General features: G+C 55.3%; 8 protein-coding genes across 8 annotated transcripts; 4 read left to right on the top strand and 4 right to left on the bottom strand.

The window, feature by feature from the left end:
• Positions 1-326: 326 nt before the first annotated feature.
• On the bottom strand, positions 327-1,157 carry CC84DRAFT_1186441 (uncharacterized protein; the record flags this gene model as incomplete). The annotated part of the gene is made up of 1 exon (XM_018180860.1): positions 327-1,157. The coding sequence occupies one exon, from the start codon at positions 1,155-1,157 to the stop codon at positions 327-329; it is 831 nt and encodes a 276-aa protein (XP_018037863.1).
• Positions 1,158-1,544: 387 nt separating this feature from the next.
• CC84DRAFT_1258582 (PQ-loop-domain-containing protein) lies at positions 1,545-3,471 on the top strand. The gene is made up of 2 exons (XM_018184840.1): positions 1,545-2,057; positions 2,323-3,471. The coding sequence occupies exons 1-2, from the start codon at positions 1,956-1,958 to the stop codon at positions 3,169-3,171; spliced, it is 951 nt and encodes a 316-aa protein (XP_018037862.1). The 5' UTR covers positions 1,545-1,955; the 3' UTR covers positions 3,172-3,471.
• On the bottom strand, positions 3,402-5,842 carry CC84DRAFT_1195654 (glutamine-hydrolyzing asparagine synthase). Its single transcript, XM_018181414.1, has 7 exons — positions 5,706-5,842; positions 5,572-5,622; positions 5,465-5,517; positions 5,380-5,415; positions 5,179-5,327; positions 3,714-5,125; positions 3,402-3,662 (listed from the first exon to the last, which is right to left on the bottom strand). Exons 1-7 carry the CDS (start codon positions 5,729-5,731, stop codon positions 3,620-3,622), a joined length of 1,770 nt encoding a protein of 589 aa, XP_018037861.1. The 5' UTR covers positions 5,732-5,842; the 3' UTR covers positions 3,402-3,619.
• A 427-nt stretch (positions 5,843-6,269) lies between these two features.
• On the bottom strand, positions 6,270-8,003 carry CC84DRAFT_1163643 (VAMP-associated protein). The gene is made up of 6 exons (XM_018178313.1): positions 7,752-8,003; positions 7,627-7,697; positions 7,529-7,551; positions 7,415-7,473; positions 7,248-7,363; positions 6,270-7,191 (listed from the first exon to the last, which is right to left on the bottom strand). The coding sequence occupies exons 1-6, from the start codon at positions 7,789-7,791 to the stop codon at positions 6,628-6,630; spliced, it is 873 nt and encodes a 290-aa protein (XP_018037860.1). The 5' UTR covers positions 7,792-8,003; the 3' UTR covers positions 6,270-6,627.
• Positions 8,004-8,084: 81 nt separating this feature from the next.
• Positions 8,085-9,514, top strand: CC84DRAFT_1163642 (uncharacterized protein). The gene has a single exon (XM_018178312.1). It carries the CDS (start codon positions 8,404-8,406, stop codon positions 9,328-9,330), a length of 927 nt encoding a protein of 308 aa, XP_018037859.1. The 5' UTR covers positions 8,085-8,403; the 3' UTR covers positions 9,331-9,514.
• An 80-nt stretch (positions 9,515-9,594) lies between these two features.
• CC84DRAFT_1204962 (ATP-dependent DNA helicase) lies at positions 9,595-11,460 on the bottom strand (the record flags this gene model as incomplete). The annotated part of the gene is made up of 4 exons (XM_018181943.1): positions 11,116-11,460; positions 10,945-11,063; positions 10,862-10,896; positions 9,595-10,815 (listed from the first exon to the last, which is right to left on the bottom strand). The coding sequence occupies exons 1-4, from the start codon at positions 11,190-11,192 to the stop codon at positions 9,595-9,597; spliced, it is 1,452 nt and encodes a 483-aa protein (XP_018037858.1). The 5' UTR covers positions 11,193-11,460.
• A 2,551-nt stretch (positions 11,461-14,011) lies between these two features.
• CC84DRAFT_1216440 (LigB subunit of an aromatic-ring-opening dioxygenase LigAB) lies at positions 14,012-15,110 on the top strand (the record flags this gene model as incomplete). Its single annotated transcript, XM_018182804.1, has 5 exons — positions 14,012-14,231; positions 14,280-14,308; positions 14,356-14,642; positions 14,692-14,938; positions 14,991-15,110. The coding sequence occupies 5 exons, from the start codon at positions 14,012-14,014 to the stop codon at positions 15,108-15,110; spliced, it is 903 nt and encodes a 300-aa protein (XP_018037857.1).
• A 962-nt stretch (positions 15,111-16,072) lies between these two features.
• CC84DRAFT_1163635 (uncharacterized protein) lies at positions 16,073-16,978 on the top strand. Its single transcript, XM_018178311.1, has one exon. The coding sequence runs from the start codon at positions 16,448-16,450 to the stop codon at positions 16,721-16,723; it is 276 nt and encodes a 91-aa protein (XP_018037856.1). The 5' UTR covers positions 16,073-16,447; the 3' UTR covers positions 16,724-16,978.
• The last annotated feature ends 12 nt before the right edge of the window (positions 16,979-16,990 follow it).

Genomic DNA, 16,990 nt, shown 5'->3' with positions numbered 1-16,990 from the left:
TGCTTGTGCAACCCATTCTAATACCCTTCTCGGTGCCATGCCATGCTGCGGATGCACTGCACGCTGATGCCAGAGATTAAAGGAAATGAGCTGAGAAGAAAGGAAAAGATAGCACCCACGCCTGCAATGCAAAATATGGATCACAAAAATGATTGAGCCGTCCAAGCGTATAAGCATCAGACTTCCCACCATGGAGAGTACCGCCTATGCACGCGGGCAGCACGGTGGCGCTAGGGCTAATCTTGAAAGGGTCGTCCAGGTCGTCAAACAGTCGCATCCGAGGGGAAACGACTGTGTATGTACACATTCTGCGACCAATCGTCCCACTAGAAGTTGGCAGCCGCGTTTGGTCGGCCACCGGGGTTGTGGTACTGTTCGAGGTTGGACTGGAAGGGGCTGGCGCTGCTGTGCGACTTGTCGCCGAGGGCAGAGCCGGTGCCGGCCATCAGGTCGGCGTCGTCCTCGGTGACACGCTTCTTCTTTCCCCACATGCGCCAGCATACGAGAGCAATGCCACCGAGCAGGATAGCGCCGCCGACGCCGCCGACAACACCGCCGATGATGGACTTATTGGTGGAGCTGAGGCCGCTGCTGCTGCTGCTGGCCTGCGTGGTTGGGAGGGCGGTTTCGACCGTGGATCCAGTGGTGTGTTCCACAGTCCGCGATCCCACGCTCGTCTCCAGGCTCGTCTGCCCGTTGGTAAGGGTTCGGGTCAGGATGGTGGTAACTGGGGCGACTTCGGTGGACACGAGGGCTTTGGTAGACAAGGACGCGGAGGCCTTTGCGGAGGTCTTGGATGCGGCAGACGCGTCGGTTGTGCTGGGGTCTGCGTTGGCCGAGGAGCTCTCCTGGGACGGCTGGGCTGCGCTGGTGGGTGTGGTATCGGACGACGAAGGCTCGGCTGCTGTAGTGCTGGGTGCGGACGTCGAGGGCGCGGCAGCGGTGGAGGAGGGCTCGTCGGCAGTCGATGATGGCGCCTGGGCGGACGACGACGGCGCGTCGGCAGACGACGAGGCGCCGGTGCCCTGGGCCTGTCGCTTCTCGCCGTGGTGCAGGTAGGCGTTGATGCCGTCGATGTGAAGCGCGTCCTCGACGCTGAAGGCGGCCGACAGGGCGACGAGGGCCATGAGCACGAACAGCAGCCACGAAGACCGCATTGTGCTTAGCATGTTTGGTGAGGTGGGAAACGAAAGAGTGGGTGGGCGGCAGGAGTGGAGCGAAGGGAGGCTATGTATGTGCCTAAAGCGGGTGTGTTTCACGAAGGGTAAAGAGTTGAACAAGCAACGGGCCGGCGTATCAGCTGGGCCGGTGGATGGGAAAACGGCGGTGCAGGAACGATGGGATGAAGAGCGAGCGAAGGTGTGGGAGGGAGCGAACGACGTTGCGGCAGTGCCGGGAGCTGACAGCACAGCAGGTGCCGAGCGGGCGGCGATGAGGCGATGGTCGTGGGCCTGCGTCGCACTCGAGGGCTTGGAAAAGACAGGGACGCATCACCAGCCCATTGACGCCAAATTTAGGCGCGTGCGCTACAATGCAGGGCGCCGACGGCCTCGCTGTCGAGCCAACAACAGCCCGCCGCCCGTTTCAGCGAGTTCTAGATGCTCGGCTGCAGGCGCACCTCGCAGCAGAGTCTGCTGTGCTTGCGCCGGCCGCAGGAGAAGCTGTTGACTGCAGTCTGCGTGCCTGCGCGTCGCGTGCGCTTTTTGCAGCCTTTGCTTTCACCCTGGCCCAACGGCTCCACCCGCAGCTCTGCGTTCCCCATTGCGCGCCGCCTACTCGCCAATCCTCGCAGACCCCCGACCACGCTGCGTCATACGTGCCGCCCCCGTCTCCAGCTTTTTTTCAACGCCTGTCTGCATGAACACGACTGCGACGGGCCCTGAACACCAATCCCCACCGCTTTTATAACCACCGCCCATTGGTGCGCACGTTCGCGGGCACCGTTGTACACCACCATGAACGTGACCATCGCCGGCCACGGCCCGCACCTGACGACCCACGAGGCCCTGTCGGGTGTCTTCGGCAGCATCTCGCTCGCGTCGTGGATCTTCCTGCTGGTGAGTGATCCCTGGAGAAACTTCTGCGAGAAGCCTCAGGGCACCTGCATGCACTGCAGCTCCGTCCGAAGCAACCTCGCGTGAATGTGAACACGGGCGATGCAGTATCACGTCCGGATTCCAGATGCTCGTAGTAGCTCAAGAACGCTCAGAGTCAACTCTAAGCAACCCGGCCTTTGGTCGTCACGTCCTTACGAGAGGGCAGCCACCACAATTCCCAACCTACTTGAACCACAAAAATTTACCAACTACTAACCAAGAACAGGTTCCCCAGCTCATCGAAAACTACCGCCAGTCCTCCGCCGACGGCATCTCCCTCGCCTTCCTCGCCGTCTGGTTCATCGGCGACGTGACCAACCTCGCCGGCGCCCTCTGGGCCCAGCTCGTCCCTACCGTCTCCGCCCTCGCCGTCTACTTCTGCTTCGCGGACCTCGTCCTCATCGCCCAGTGCGTCTACTACAACGCCAAGAACGCCCGCAGAGCCGCCCGCAAGGCGTCCACCCGGAGCGAAGACAGCGTCGAGCAGCCGCTGCTCGGGCGCAGGGATAGCTCGAACGTGGGACTCCCGGGCAGCCACACGAGGCGCAGGAGTAGCGCGGCGAGTGCGAGGGAGCGCAGGCGGAGGGCGAGCAGCTTGCCGAGTCTTGTCGAGGAAGAGGCGCGGGGCAGCGCGTGGGTGAAGAACGCCATCTCCATCGTCGGGGTATGCGCAGTCGGAGCCGCGGGCTGGGCCATCGCATGGAAGACAGGCGTGTGGGTGCCCACGCCTGAGCACGGCGCATCCCCCTCTGACCCCGAGCCCGACACCCCGCTCGGCGCGTCCATCCTGGGCTACGTCAGCGCCGTGTGCTACCTCGGCGCGCGCATCCCGCAGATTGTCAAGAACCAGCGGGAGCGCTCGTGCGAGGGGCTCAGTCTGCTGTTCTTCATCCTCTCGCTGCTCGGCAATGCGACGTACGGCGCGGGCATCCTGTTCCACTCCCTTGAGAAAGAGTACTTCCTGACCAACCTGCCGTGGCTGATTGGGTCGCTCGGCACAATCGTCGAGGACGTGATCATCTTCATCCAGTTCCGCGTTTTCGGGACGGGGGAGTCGTCTGCGGTGGAGGTGTAGCTGGATGGTGCGGCCACGCCATCTGCATTGCTTCAACGTGATATGGAACACGACAAATTACTTATGGGCTATACGGACGAATAAAACAAAAGTGTTTTCCGGCGTTGAGGGACGCGGCGGTCTTCGCTCGCGGATAATACTATCTGATACCCAGCGTTCTGCGCGGATGTTATCATTATCTGGGTTGTAGTTGTTTGGTGGTCAAATGTACATTGTACGGATACCGTCAAGATGAGACATGTATATACGACAGCTCGGGCTCAGAAGAATCGTACTCGTAAATGACATTCTATATACAAGAATATAGTCCACCGTCCCCAGTCTAGGGACGCAGCTAACTCTGGTATTCGCACAAAGGAGGAAGAGCAGCCAGTCAGTCAGTCTACTCTGGCAACCCCTCATCCAGTAAACAGCCCTCGTCGTAGATCACACGTCATGGCATCGCCGCTTACGCCGCGTTCTCGTACTTCTGCTCGTGGACCGCAATCGCACTATACTCGTTAGCCCTTTGCGCCTCACATGGAGAAAAGGAATGCACATACCGCCCACTCGGATCCGTCTGCTTGCTCCACGTCGGCGTCCACCGCATCACCGTGCTCGCGCAGTACGCCGGGAAATGCTCGTCGAACATGGTCCTGTACCAGTACGCCTCCTTGCTATCCGGCACATCCTCGCCCCACTCCGCCTTCGGGTTCTTCATATCCTCATCGCTGACCTTCTTCTCCGCCTCGTCCTTGAGCGCATCGATCCACCCGTACCCCACACCATCGCTAAACTGCTCCTTCTGGCGCCACAGAATCTTGTCCGGGAGGTACGGCGCCGTGCCCGGCTCGTCCGTGGTGTCGAACGCCTTGCGCAGGATGTACTTCTCGATGCGTTCCGGGCGCTTGATGAGCTTCTCCTCGGGGTCGATCGACATGGCGACGTTGAGGAACTGCTTGTCGAGGAAGGGCACGCGGGCTTCAACGCCCCAGGCGGACGTGCTCTTGTTGGCGCGCAGACAGTCTGCGAGATGGAGGTTCTGGATGCGCCGGATGGTCTCGGCGTGCAGGGCGGCCTTGTCGGGCGCATTGTGGAAGTAGAGGTAGCCGCCAAAGATCTCATCACTACCTTCGCCGGACAAGACCATCTTGACGCCCATCGCTTTGATCTTGCGTGCAAGCAGGAACATGGGGGTGGATGCGCGGATGGTGGTCACGTCGAAGGTTTCGAGGTGGAAGATGACGTCGGAGAGGGCGTCGAGGCCCTCTTCGAGCGTGAAGGTAAAGGTGTGGTGTCGCGTGCCGAGGAAGTCTGCGACCTCCTGTGCAGCAACACCGTCAGGAGAACCGGGGAGGCCGATGGAGAAGGAGTTGAGCTCGGGGAGCATCTGGACGGTGGCGAGCTCGTTGGTGTCGTCGATGCCGACGAGGCCGCCGGGGGCGTGTCCATCGATGGCGTAGCCGTTGAGCTTGCCGTTCTTCTCCTTGGTCTCGGCGGCGCGTTTTCGCGCGGCGTCGTTGAGGCGCTGGGTTTCGCGCTGGGCGATTGAGGCAACGAGACTGGAGTCTAGGCCGCCGGAGAGAAGCACACCGTAGGGCACTTCGGCCATCAGCCGCTTGCGCACTGCGGTCTCCAGTGCTGTTCGCAGCTCCTTGTAGTCCACAGGCTTTGTGGGGATGTTATCAGGCTCAACGAGCCATTTGGGGTCGTAGTACCGTGTGAGCTTGTCGGTCTTGGAGTCGTACACATGGCCTGGTGGGAAGGAAATAATGTTGTCGCAGACGGGGTGCAAGCACTTCAACTCGGAAGCGAAAAAGACGGCGCCGGGCGTTGAGCTTGATCGGCCCATGTAGAAGGTGGTGACTCCGATAGGGTCGCGCGCTGCAATGACTCGGTCCTGGACCTTGTCATGAAGGACCCAAGAGAACATGCCGTCGAGCTTCTTGGGGGCATCGACGCCATGTTCTAGGTACTGTGCCTAGTCAGAATCCCCTGCGTTCTTCGTGCAACTATGGGCCTTCTCACCAACGGGATGATGACCTCGCAGTCTGAATGTGTCTTGAAGTTGTACGGGTTCTTGAGGCCCTTACGGAGAATGCGGTGGTTGTAGATTTCGCCGTTGACAGCCAGAGAGACCGTCTTCTCGTCGTTGACCAGCGGCTGCGCGCCCGTGTCTGTGCCAATATAAGTCTTCCGCCTGCATGATGCTCGTGTGACTTCACATACCAACACCAACGATGCTGAGACGCTCGTGAACGAGGACTATGCCTTGTTAGATCTTTCTTCCGGGTACACAGATTGCCCAGCGTACTTGTATCGTTCGCAATCCAGTTGCCACTCCAATCTGGCCCTCTGTGCCTTATTCTGTCGCAAATGAGTCAATGGCCGCGCACAGCAAAACCTCCGAGGCAAACTCACGCCTTTCCCATTTTCAGGGCCGTGGGCTTGAATTGCTGCACATCAGGGTGCCTGTTTGTGCGTCAGCCAGTTATCAAACACAGCAGCTGCGACCTCGGAGGGGCACACGAGGGGCAGAGGGACGCAGAGCATACTTGTAGCACGCAAATATACCACACATCTTGCTTCTTTTCCAGTCAGTTGAGGGGGGTCTGGAGGAAGAAAGGAGGGTAGGAGGGATGGGTTGGTTATGTAGAGGTATGATTCAATGTGTTCCTGGGCTCAAAGAAATTCGACTGAGTCAACCAAACGGCGCGCCCGTTCGTCGGCGTCGGCGCGCGCTTCTGGTGGGGCGCACAACGTCTGACGCCACTGGCCAATTGGTCTCAGCGACTGATAGCGCAGATAACCAAAACATTTTTGCTCCGGCAATGCGCGGCAGCCAGGCATGGGGAAGCATCCTCATTCACCTGCCGTCGTGTGGAGGGCGTGGCTGCACGCGTGCGCTCCAATGACGAAGTTGTGTTCGCCAACCCCCACAATAATTGTCGTCTGGATCGCAAGCCCCTCCATTGGCCTGCTGTGTGACTAAGAGCGTACGTAAAGCGATATCGCATATCTTTACCTGCCTCATCTCTTACCACGTTGAAACTGCAGGATCAGAGGGTGTGTTAGTGGTGTGAGTCATGTCATGGGCACATGGACTGTCGGATCCAAAAGCTTCTGCAAGAATCGTATTACGGAATGTTGTACAGGTAGGGACACAGCCGTGAACATGCCAATCGATGCGTTCACAACCGCCCCTGCCACGCCTCTTCTCCAGGTATATGTATACGCCCAAAGAAGACAACTACCAGCCTCCACCGCAATATGTAAAAACGCCAGAGACAAAGAATTAGAGCAACACCTACACCTCACCTCTTGTTACACCACGTACCTCAGCATCTCCTTCGCATGGCCATCATCGTGACAGGATTTTGTAGCCCTCTACGAGCCTCCTTGTGCCCGCTATCGGAGCCGTTGCCGTACCCCAGCGAGCTCGGCTAAATCGACATGGGATCTTGTGGGGAAGCGAGATCAAAACAGGAAATACGCAAGAAGGAAGCTGAGCAGCGACAACAGTGCCGCATACTGGATGGGCACGCCGCCGGGTGCTTGCTGGGGGGCTACGGCGGTCTGCAACTGCTCCTTAGTGTCCCGGGTAGGCTCTGTCTTGCGCTGACGAAGACCAGACTCGATCTGCTGTCGCAGGCTTGAGATCGTGGCTTTCGCATCGGCAAGCTGGGCTTGAAGCTCGTTAGAGGAGGTAGGAATAGCATTTGCTACGCTTGAAGCGGCCGCGCTGACGGTTGCTGCTACACCAGTTGAAGTGGCTGGGTTGTAGGCTGACTCGCGAGCATCCCCCAAGTTCTTGCTGTCCACGGGGCGTTCTGCAGGGCGCGAAACAGATCCAGCGGGCTCCTGGGTGGAACCCCGCTGGGGGGTGACGGCCTCGGGTGAAGGTGAGGATAGCAGCGACTCTCGGTGGGAGGTGCCACCGTTGGTCTGGGGTGTCGCGGTGCTGCCGTCGGCGGGTAGAAAGAGGACCCGGATCTTCTTCTCTTGGATTGAGGACTTGGATGTCTGCTCAATGTGCGACCACTGCCCTCGGGTCAGCCGTCATGCTCGTGTCATATACGCCCTGGAGCTTGTCTTACGAGAGAAGCAACGTTGGTGAACTCCTTGTCTGCGGTGACCAGGACCGACTGCACGAGAAACTTGTCGCGGCACTTCGCATCTGGCGGCGGGTCTTCCTTCATCGCCTGGAGTAGGACTGGGACATATGTCAGCAGCTGCCACAGACACAGAAAAGGCCATATCATACTCTGAACTTCAACATGGTCGCCGGGCTCAATGCGGCCAGAGTTCGGTCGCACGCAGTACCTATAGTGTTCAGCATCAGTGAGGTGGGGGCCACGGAAGGAGGGGCGGCGCGTACTGCTTGGGAGCGGTGGTTTTGACCTGTGTCCGTCAGCGGATGTCTATCAAATATCTGTTGAGACCCATGGATTCCATGAGCATCGTGTGTATGCTCACCTTGAAGGCCACGGGGTCGCTATGGTTGTTCTTCAGCTTGAGCGTCTGCGTGACCTCTTGCTGGAAGGGACCTGTTGCGACGTGAGCCTCGTTCCCAGCTGCACAATGGCGGAGCGCAAACTAACGCTTGAAGCCGAGCTCCGGTGGGTCGAGTTCGACGGACATGGTAGAAGCACGAGTGCAGTGTGGGCGATCGGTTGGTAATCAACAAGTGAGCGTCAACAAGCGCGTACAGCAGCTCGGGAGCAGGCAGTATTCCCGATACAGGCGCAGGACCGTAGGAAGTGTGAAGGGCAGGTGGAGACAGCGATATCGAGGTATGCGCGGGCGTTGTGGTTACGAGGAGCGTGGAGCTGCGAGCGTGAGTGCGGACCAAGTTGCACGTAGCCGGGGGGTTCGGGTCCCTCTTGGCGCGATGACGATGGCAGCGCCTAGCGCTACTTCTATTATACGTCTCATCGCGCCGTAGCTTGAGTTCAGCTACAATTACTCTTTGCCCGAGCTCGAGCCTTTTACTGACCTCGTCTCTGCACTATCCTCAGGCAGCCAAACTTGGACCACTTGTCGCGCCTGCAGCAAACCACGGTGTATAACCCCGCCGCCTGCCTCCCAAGACTGCCCACTCAGCACCGAACGTATTCGTACCGTGGAACACTCGTCAACAACCCGTACTTGAGACATATTCACCCGCAGGTCTGAACGAAATCGAATATATATTTCCCGACTCGATCCTCTCACGTACCTTCTACAATACAACAAACTACACACACAAACACCATGCCGTCGGATCTCGAACAGCTCATCGACATGGGCTTCGACAAGGAGCGTGCCACCCTCGCCTCTAAAGCCACCGGCAGCCTCCAAGACGCAATCGACTGGCTCGAGAAGAACCAGGACACACCCATCGACGAGCTTCATACCAAGCAAGCCGCCGCCGACGAAGAGCCACCCGCCCTCAAGGAAGGCGAAGTTGCGCGTTCCCTCACGTGCGACGATTGCGGCAAGCGCTTCCGCTCCACAGACCAAGCCTCCTACCACAGCACCAAGTCCGGCCACGAGAACTTCTCCGAGTCAACCGAGGAGATCAAGCCGCTAACCGAGGAAGAGAAGAAGCAGAAGCTTGAGGAGCTGCGGCTGAAGCTCGAAGCCAAGCGCGCGGCACAGGCAGAGCAAGAGAAGATCGACCGCAAGAAGAACGAGCAGATCCGGATGAAGGCGACCAAGGAGAGCCAAGATATCAAGGAGCAGCTGGCTAAGAAGGAGCAGCTCAAGGAGATGCAGGCTAAGAAGCGCGAGAAGGAGCAGGATGCCGCGGCAAAGCGGCGTGTGCTGGAGAAGCTCGAGGCGGACAAGCAGGAGCGGAAACGCAAGGCGGAGATCGAGAAGGCGGCGCGTGAGGGTCGGGCTGCACCGCCGCCGGTTGCTGAGCCTGTGCATGCGACATCGTCCGGTCCCACGACGTCGAAGCCTGCGTCAGAGTACAAAGAGACTCGTCTTGCGCTGCAGACGGCATCTGGTCGCGTCATGAAGTCGTTCCCGGTCGAGACGACGCTGTTCGAGGTGGCACACGCGTTGGAGGAGGGCGGGGCTACGGTCAACTCGTTCTCTACGACCTTTCCGAAGAAAACCTTCGAGCGAACGGACTTTGGCATGACACTCAAGGAGTGCGGCATGATTCCCAGCGCCGCGCTTATCGTCAAATAAGAGGCAATACGTGTGGAGCTTGAGTCGGTGGATTGATTGTGAAAGTGGCATATTATTCGATAATGAGATGATTATGATGGTATGAACTTCATGATCTGCAAAAATCTATTTGGGCATCTTGTGCTGTATGCATAGAGCATAGCGCGATGGATGATATTTATAGTGAGCATCGAAACTCCTCATGTCATCCAGCAACTGTATGATCAAGACATTGTCCGCTATGCTCTCCCGTGATGCGCATCGCTCCGGACGATGCATGACCCCTCACTCATACTCATCGATGTTATACCGCCCCAAATCCCTCTGCGTACTGACCCACTCCTCGCTCGCCAACCCAGCCTCTTTCCTCTTCACCAGAGCCCTCGCATCTCGACACCAATCGCACGCCATCCCACACGGGGTGTCCCCGTCATCACCAAAGTAGTTCGCAATCATCTTATGTCTGCACCTCGTCGTTCCCTCGCAGTAATCCACCAAAGACTGCATACTCTTTAGCCTGTGCCTGAGCTGCGCCTGCTGCGCACTCACAGCACCGCTTTTTGGCTGCCGCTGCTGATCACGCGCCAGCATCGTCAAGGCCCGGTCGCGGTCCTCGCGGCTGTAGTACAGAATGCATGAAGCGGCCTTTCCGTCTCGGCCCGCGCGCCCGGCTTCTTGGTAGAAGCCTTCGAACGACTTTGGGATCTGCCAGTGGACTACGAAGCGCACGTTTTCCTTGTCGATGCCCATGCCAAACGCCGTCGTCGCAACGATGACGTCGTAGCCCTCCTTGTTGGCGACCCAGCCGGCAAGGGCGTCCGCGCGCTCGGTGTGGGGCAAGCCTGCGTGGTAAGGTTTTGCGCCTATGCCATCGCTGCGAAGGCGGGCGGCGAGCGACTCGCAGTCCTTCCGGAACAGCGTGTAGATGATGCCAGGCCAGTTGTCTGGGCGCTGGTTCTGGGATGCAAGTTGGGATGCACGTTCCGGGGCAGCACGTCTCTCGTGAATGCGCTTGAGGTACTGGACGAAGTCGTCATAGTGGTCCTCATCGTCGTTCTTGAAGCGGATTTCATAGTGGAGGTTGGGCCGGCTGGTGCTCATGCGAAACGTCTTCAGTTGAGAGGCATTGAGGCCGAGGGTCGTGATGATGTCGTCTCGCACCCGGGCAGTGGCTGTTGCTGTGAGGCAGATAATGGGGACATCGGGGAATTCGGCTTTGAACCAGGAGAGCTGTTGGAAGGAAGGGCGGAAGTCGTGGCCCCATTCGCTAACGCAGTGGGCTTCGTCAACTGCGATACGGGCGAGTTCTCGTTGGGAATACACGACGCGGAGTAGTCGGCGGAAGGAATCGAGCTGGCAGTACTCCGGCGTGACATATAGCAACCGGGTGAGGGGATGGCCGCATTGAAGGTCGTCATTGATTTTCTTCTTGTTGGTGGCAGTCGTAGTGCTATTGATTGTCTCCACGCGTACATTCGCTTTCTTCATTGAAGCCACCTGGTTATTCTATACTCACGTCAGGTGGGCTCCGCAGGCTTATAAGGCTGCCTACCATGAGAGCAAGAAGCGGCGAGATCACAATAGTAACTTCTTGCAATTAGCGCATGAACCGACTCGTCGTGTTCTTTCGCTTACTTCCAAAATCCACAACAGCTGGCAACTGGTAACACAAACTCTTCCCAAAAGAAGTGGCGGCTTGTAGGAAAACATCTTCGCCCTCCAGCGTTGCCACAATAACCTCGCGTTGTACTGGGCTGAATGACCCAGTCAGTACAGGTATACCATTTGCCGATTTGACTAGCTCACCGAAACTCCCGCTTGCCAAAAACTCTTCTCAAGGTGAATTCCAGGTCATGATGGGGCCTTCTTTTAGTCCCTGGCATCGCTGTTGACGATGCCCAGGCTGCTTATATGCAACCAGCAGAGATTTCGTCCAGAAGAGCCGGTCCCGTTTTCACGCCCGTTTTCACGGCTTGAATAAAGGATTGTAGGGTCGTTGAAGTAACATTCGTGGCATTATGGCCGCGCGAGTTGTTAAACGACAAGATCGAAAGCGTGCAAGCGCGACGCGTCGTGAGGAAAGTACGGAGTGGCGCGATCACGTGCACTAGCGTCAGCCCTGGAGCCTTGAATCCACTCTGTCAACCTCTCACAGCATTATTCACTCCAAGTCTTTCTCACAGACAATTATTATTTAACAGTCATTGTGCCGAAGAGACTAATACCCCAATGCCCTAATTCCTATGCGACATTGTGTTTGGCATTGGTCGCTGGAAATAATCCGAGAACCTCGGAAGGTTCTCGCTCCCTCCTACAGAGATGTCCTCTGTTAGCAGTACTACAAATGCTTCCGACCCTGCGCATCTGTGTACAGAGTCTCCTCTTCCTCAGCGGCCTGTTCAGCCTTCTGGCGCGCATGCTTGTTGTTCGCTATGTTGAAACCAACCACTTGCACTATAATCACTTAATCCAGACTGCTTCAAGACTTAAGCACGCAATCCATGCGTTTCGGTACAGGGGTGCGTCGCTTCCTCTGAAGACCTGGTTATAATAAGTGCCGCCCAGATTCGAGCATCCAATGTACACAGCGCATGCGATTGCCCGATGCTGCGGAGACTTCGAGGGTTAGATTGAGCGGCTGCCACGACGGCGCAGCATTCGTTATCATCAGCGCAGCGTAGAATGATCAGCTGCCTGAACTCACCGGGAGATGGAAAAGCGTGATCGAGCCTACAAGTGTCCATACAGCTGCGAATATGATGGCGTATCTGAAGCGCTTGTAGCGATCTACGTAGAAGCTCAAAGCAAGCCCGCCTAGAGACGCGATTATGGAGGCTGGTGCACTCAGAAGGTTCGCGCGAATGCTGGTGAAGCCCAGTGATTTGATGTAGCGCCCCAAGTCGATAGACCGTTAATCAACTGAAGACCGCTAAGGCAGGCGAGCAAGTACGGCCAGGTCTTCCAATCTGAGAGCACTTCGATTATGTCCTTGATTTTGATCTTCATCGTCGCTGTTTGGCCCTTTTTGGGGTCTTTGCGTATGATTCTTGCAACGAAGATGTCTGCTTCACGCGATGAGAGCCATGGTCTTGTAGGAATAGTTCCAGCAAAGAGGCGATCTGTTTCATGTGGCGATTTAGGAACAAAGGCTAATGCCAGAAGACCAGTTGCTAAGAAGAAGATCAGCCGCCCATCAACATGCTCAGGTATGTTTGAATGCTTACTGATGGTTGATACGCCGCAGATGATGAGTATCCTGGATCTACGTTAACAGACTGAATCCAGGGTGAAATTGACGATTGATGCTCACCACTGCCATCCTTTCAAACCTCCGTGGGCCTCTAACCGCAATGATCCAGCCGATATCAACGATCATAAAGCTGCAGACAGAGAAGGACCAAAGAAGAATAAAGTGGTGCGCCTAGCAAGCTCGTCTTGCGTGTACCTAAGTATGCACAATGAGCGCATACGTCTCAGATGAACTGGATCCTGGTACAACTCACCACCTCGACAACGTGTAAAGACCGCCTGGTATAAATCCACTTTCAGTGATACCGAGAAACAAACGCGCCGCGTACCAGCCTTCAGTATTCTTTACAAACATCTATAGAACTTCGATGAAATCCCAAGTGATGACTTGAAATGCCATCTAGTAGTGCGCTCCAATACGGTGCAAGAACATGTTAGACGGTATCTCAAGAAGCACAATACCGAACCATCAAAGTGAGACGTCGGTATTCGCTTAATCTCGGGTCATTCCGGTGTCTTTGAGGAAGGTGGAAGCAAGGACACCGGATACATTGGTTCGATCGATGGCATCCAGGTGAATATCAAGGTGAAGAGCGGCAGGAAGAGTAGATCGGCTTTGCGGACAACTTTAGCTTCCTCTTCTTCAGTCCAGCGAATTAAGTTCTCTTTGCCATGCCTTTCAATGACTTGGTGCAGCAGTCCATCCGAGTATTGTTCAGCGTCTCGTTCTGCAACTTCAAACATTAGATGCACTGATCGATATGCCCTCCTTCTCATGGTCATCGTTTGCGGGAACGAGGGGAGCAGCAGCGACAGACGTCAACGATTCAGCGACTTTCGAAGCCATAGTGACTTGAACGCAGACTTTCAGAATCAAAAGCACATCAGTCAGCGAGGTCGATGCGCTGTGCGACATCCTGGCCTATTAATCAGAGCTCTCCACGAGTCAAAATTTGTGGGAAGGTTGTAGCAATAATCCCTGCCCATTTCAACATCTTCATCCTAGACTAGCATTTAGCCACCAGGATAGAAATGGAATATCGCTGCGCGCATCTCCTCCTCACCATGCATACGGCTAGTGTTTTCAACAGAACTCCCCGCGGGACCCTCTACATCTACGCTTCATTGAGATTGACGCGCCGGAAACCACAGACCGTTCTAACAACCATTGGGCAACGGTTATCCCGATTATCATTGACTGGGTTAGTAAACGATGTTGTCTTTGGGCGTAGCTATCGCGTTATCATCTCGAACACCACAACTGCCGAATAGCGGCACCGCGAACTTCTCGCATAGTCTTGATCGCTTCGATTCGTACGAAGTGATCAATACCACTACCGCTAATTCCTCAACACGGGACACGCAATTCGTCGTATAATATTGTGCTTACGCGCATCTCCGATAGCAACCCAGACGTATCGATCTCCTGTTCAACTCAGTAACTTCAGTGAATATGCCTTCCAACGAAAGCTCCAAGGCCCTACCAACTTACTTCATTGGGCACGCAGGGGTAGGGCTTCTATTCAAGGAATCCGAGAATAATCGCATCGTGAAAGACAACCTGAGAGATGTTGGAAAAGAAATTATTGCGCTTTCCCCTCGTCCAAAGGCTTTCATCATTTTCAGTGGACATTTTGAAGCGGGTGAGATCCACGGGCCTGGTGTAATTGAAGGTATTCATTCGGCCCTCACATTTCCAATATAAGACTGAAAATGCACAGTGAACGTAAAGCGCAACACCCCGATTCTTGTATGCACATTCCTCCACAATCGACTGCATGGCCAACCTATATATAGCACGACTTTGTCAATGACTTTCACGACTCCCATCCTTTAGTCTACGAATATGATTGGTCGCATCAAGACGCGCCCGATCTCGCAACGGCTGTCTGGAAACATCTCAACGACTCGGGTATCAAGGCCAAGCGGGTCCAAAGAGGCGTGGACCACGGCACATGGGTACCTTTCAAAATCATGTTCCCTCCCGAGGATCCACTAGATGTACCCATAATACAAGTTTCGACATTCCACGGATACGACCTCGAAAGTCAGATACGGCTGGGTGAATCGATTCGATCTCTAAGGTAAGAGAGGTAGATGTGGCTGTGAATTCCACTGACCTTGGTAATTTAGGCATGAGGGGTTCCTTGTCGTAGCCTCGGGAATGGCAGTCCATTCTTTCGCGTCGATTTCGGAGATCAGCCGGGCGCAGACCGATGAGGAGCGAGGTATCACAAGCGAGAAGGTCCTGGGAGAGACGAGGTCATTCGATAAGCAGATCCGCGGCGCACTTGCAATTGAAGACTCGGCGAAAAGGAGAGGTGCCCTACTGGAGTTGGGGCTGCTGCCTGAGTTCAAACGGTCGCATCCGACGGTTGAGGTAGGTGGCTGTTCTCGCATGTGTTGTGAAGGTGCTGTGCTGATCATGGTAGCATTTCACCCCACTACTCGTGGCGGCTGGCGCGGCTGGCGATGAGGAAGCTCATTCTCTTGGTGTCGATGTGGTGGAGCCAGGGTTCAGCTACTTGAATGTTCGATTTGGGCAGAACTAGCAAGGAACCAGCGAATGAGCATGCCTGACTTAAGATTACGGGTCTCTTGTCGTCATGTGGCCGGGAGCTGTGCATTGGAGTGACTATAGGTAGGCGTTGCCGCTAGCTCACATTCTTGCGAACTCAGCCTCAAGGATTCTCCGTTGTAGTCTTAGCTACCGTCTACCTCGGACATATTTCGCGCCCACCGCCTTTTCCACGAATATGTTTGTAATGCCCAGCACGAGTTTCCATGACGGTTAACTAGTCAGTGCCGAACTTTCTCAATTTCTCGATTGGGGGATCTGGGAGCACGAATAACATGCACTTCCTAAGGGTTTGCGTATCAGGATAGCAGACTCTATACAGGCCTCAGACAATTTTCAGTGCTGTAGCAGTATCCCAGAAGAGGATGCATGATTTCTCGTTGTAAACGAACAGCTTTGCGCGTTGGGAAAATCTCCCCATCACTCAGGCCTCTAGGGTTGTCTCATGTAGTGAAGCCATGTAATAATAGTGAATTATATGAATTTCCCCACTTTGTACCAAAATTGCATTGGAGCCAGGGCTAGATAAATGCGTCGGTACGCTGGTATCAGGTTAGGGTCGCTACTAGAACTGTCGGACTTACCTGAGGCATTCCGCTTGATAATTTACGTGCCCGAAATCTGTCATCTTGGTTAATTCGGTATAATTCGCGAAAGATAAGGTTCGACGCCCTTTATGTGCTTTGGTAGGGGGAAGAGAGAGGGTTGAACAAGATAGCTCAGTCATCCAGTCAAATACATTTGTTTCAGAAATAATCTCACTGCGCAACATATCTGGCTAATATGGGATTTGACTTCATAGTTGCAGAAGTCTCGTTCGCCACTATCGTAGGGTTTCAAGAACTTTGTCAACGAGTTGCTCTTCAGATTGCACTCAGTCGAACATGTTGTACAACGGGAAATAAGAGAATCCCAGCAATGAATTTGAGTTGCTAAACTGGTAGCTTTGGAGCTGCGATAAGAGTTCAGATATACATCTAATGTGTCGAATATCCCTTTTCATTTCTCCTGATAGGACCAGACTAGTCACGGGGTGCATACTAATCACGGATGCAGGGACTGCGCTTACGGCTGAGACAGAGCTCCGGGGAGCATCGGTAAAAACTTTGTGCCTCGTTCTCGCCTGCTGTAATTGTGAGCGTAGACTCCCATAGCCAAAAACTGTTGTCTTCGCCGAAACAAATTTCACAAGTATATCGTCTTCCTCTCCCTGTGGCGTGGATGCAACGAAATGGTACCGCTCCAGATGTGAGTCTATCAACTATTGGGAGCGCATCAACTGGCTAGACTCTGTGAGTGATTTTTGAACGGATGGTATTTCCCAAGAGACTGTTCTTTGGAAGCGGGTTTCCTCTTTTGGTTAGCGCATTCTGCTGTCATGTGGTGTTCGTGGCAAGCACCTGTCGGAAGACATCTCCGCACAGCAAGCACGGGCAGAACACCTACAGCACAAGGAGATCATATGGCATGTGGGTCTCGCTGTTGAGAGCGACGGCGGACTTGATGGAAAGTCTCCCACGGGTGCATTTTGCCTGCTCTACAGTCTCATCCTTGGCAACAGCTCACTCCGCCGTCCGCCCCCACTGAATACTGATCGCGATCAGAAAGGAATGTGAACCTCTGGGATGGAAGAGAAAACTGGTGCTTGGGAGGATCCCCAAGTTTGAAACGATGTGTGGGAGGAACATCTGGGACGCAGCCTTTCCCGGGGTGGCTGGCAATTACAACACCCAGAGCTAAGGTTCGGTTTGCGAACTGCTCCATCCCAAATATCTATCGACCATAGCAGTAACTATCCTTGCTGCTGCTTCTACTGATAGGACAAGCGGGAGGGGTGCCGAGGTCAGTGGATGA

This window comes from Paraphaeosphaeria sporulosa, assembly GCF_001642045.1.
Source record: "Paraphaeosphaeria sporulosa strain AP3s5-JAC2a unplaced genomic scaffold CC84scaffold_4, whole genome shotgun sequence".
NCBI lineage: Eukaryota > Fungi > Ascomycota > Dothideomycetes > Pleosporales > Didymosphaeriaceae > Paraphaeosphaeria > Paraphaeosphaeria sporulosa.
Note: the sequence above shows the minus strand (reverse complement) of the source record. Positions and strands in the feature narration are given on the sequence as shown.

Excerpts from the sequence above, each read along its gene's own strand:
- CC84DRAFT_1258582 (XM_018184840.1), top strand. The coding sequence starts at position 1,956 with ATGAACGTGACCATCGCCGGCCACGGCCCGCACCTGACGACCCACGAG. Across the intron at positions 2,058-2,322 it reads CGTCGTGGATCTTCCTGCTG|GTTCCCCAGCTCATCGAAAA; the intron begins GTGAGTGATCCC and ends AACCAAGAACAG.
- CC84DRAFT_1195654 (XM_018181414.1), bottom strand. The coding sequence starts at position 5,731 with ATGTGTGGTATATTTGCGTGCTACAA. Across the intron at positions 5,623-5,705 it reads GGTATATTTGCGTGCTACAA|GCACCCTGATGTGCAGCAAT; the intron begins GTATGCTCTGCG and ends ACGCACAAACAG. Across the intron at positions 5,328-5,379 it reads TCTCAGCATCGTTGGTGTTG|ACACGGGCGCGCAGCCGCTG; the intron begins GTATGTGAAGTC and ends ATATTGGCACAG.
- CC84DRAFT_1163643 (XM_018178313.1), bottom strand. The coding sequence starts at position 7,791 with ATGTCCGTCGAACTCGACCCACCGGAGCTCGGCTTCAAGC. Across the intron at positions 7,364-7,414 it reads CGACCATGTTGAAGTTCAGA|TCCTACTCCAGGCGATGAAG; the intron begins GTATGATATGGC and ends CATATGTCCCAG. Across the intron at positions 7,192-7,247 it reads TCACCAACGTTGCTTCTCTC|TGGTCGCACATTGAGCAGAC; the intron begins GTAAGACAAGCT and ends ACCCGAGGGCAG.
- CC84DRAFT_1163642 (XM_018178312.1), top strand. The coding sequence starts at position 8,404 with ATGCCGTCGGATCTCGAACAGCTCATCGACATGGGCTTCGACAAGGAG.
- CC84DRAFT_1163635 (XM_018178311.1), top strand. The coding sequence starts at position 16,448 with ATGGTATTTCCCAAGAGACTGTTCTTTGGAAGCGGGTTTCCTCTTTTG.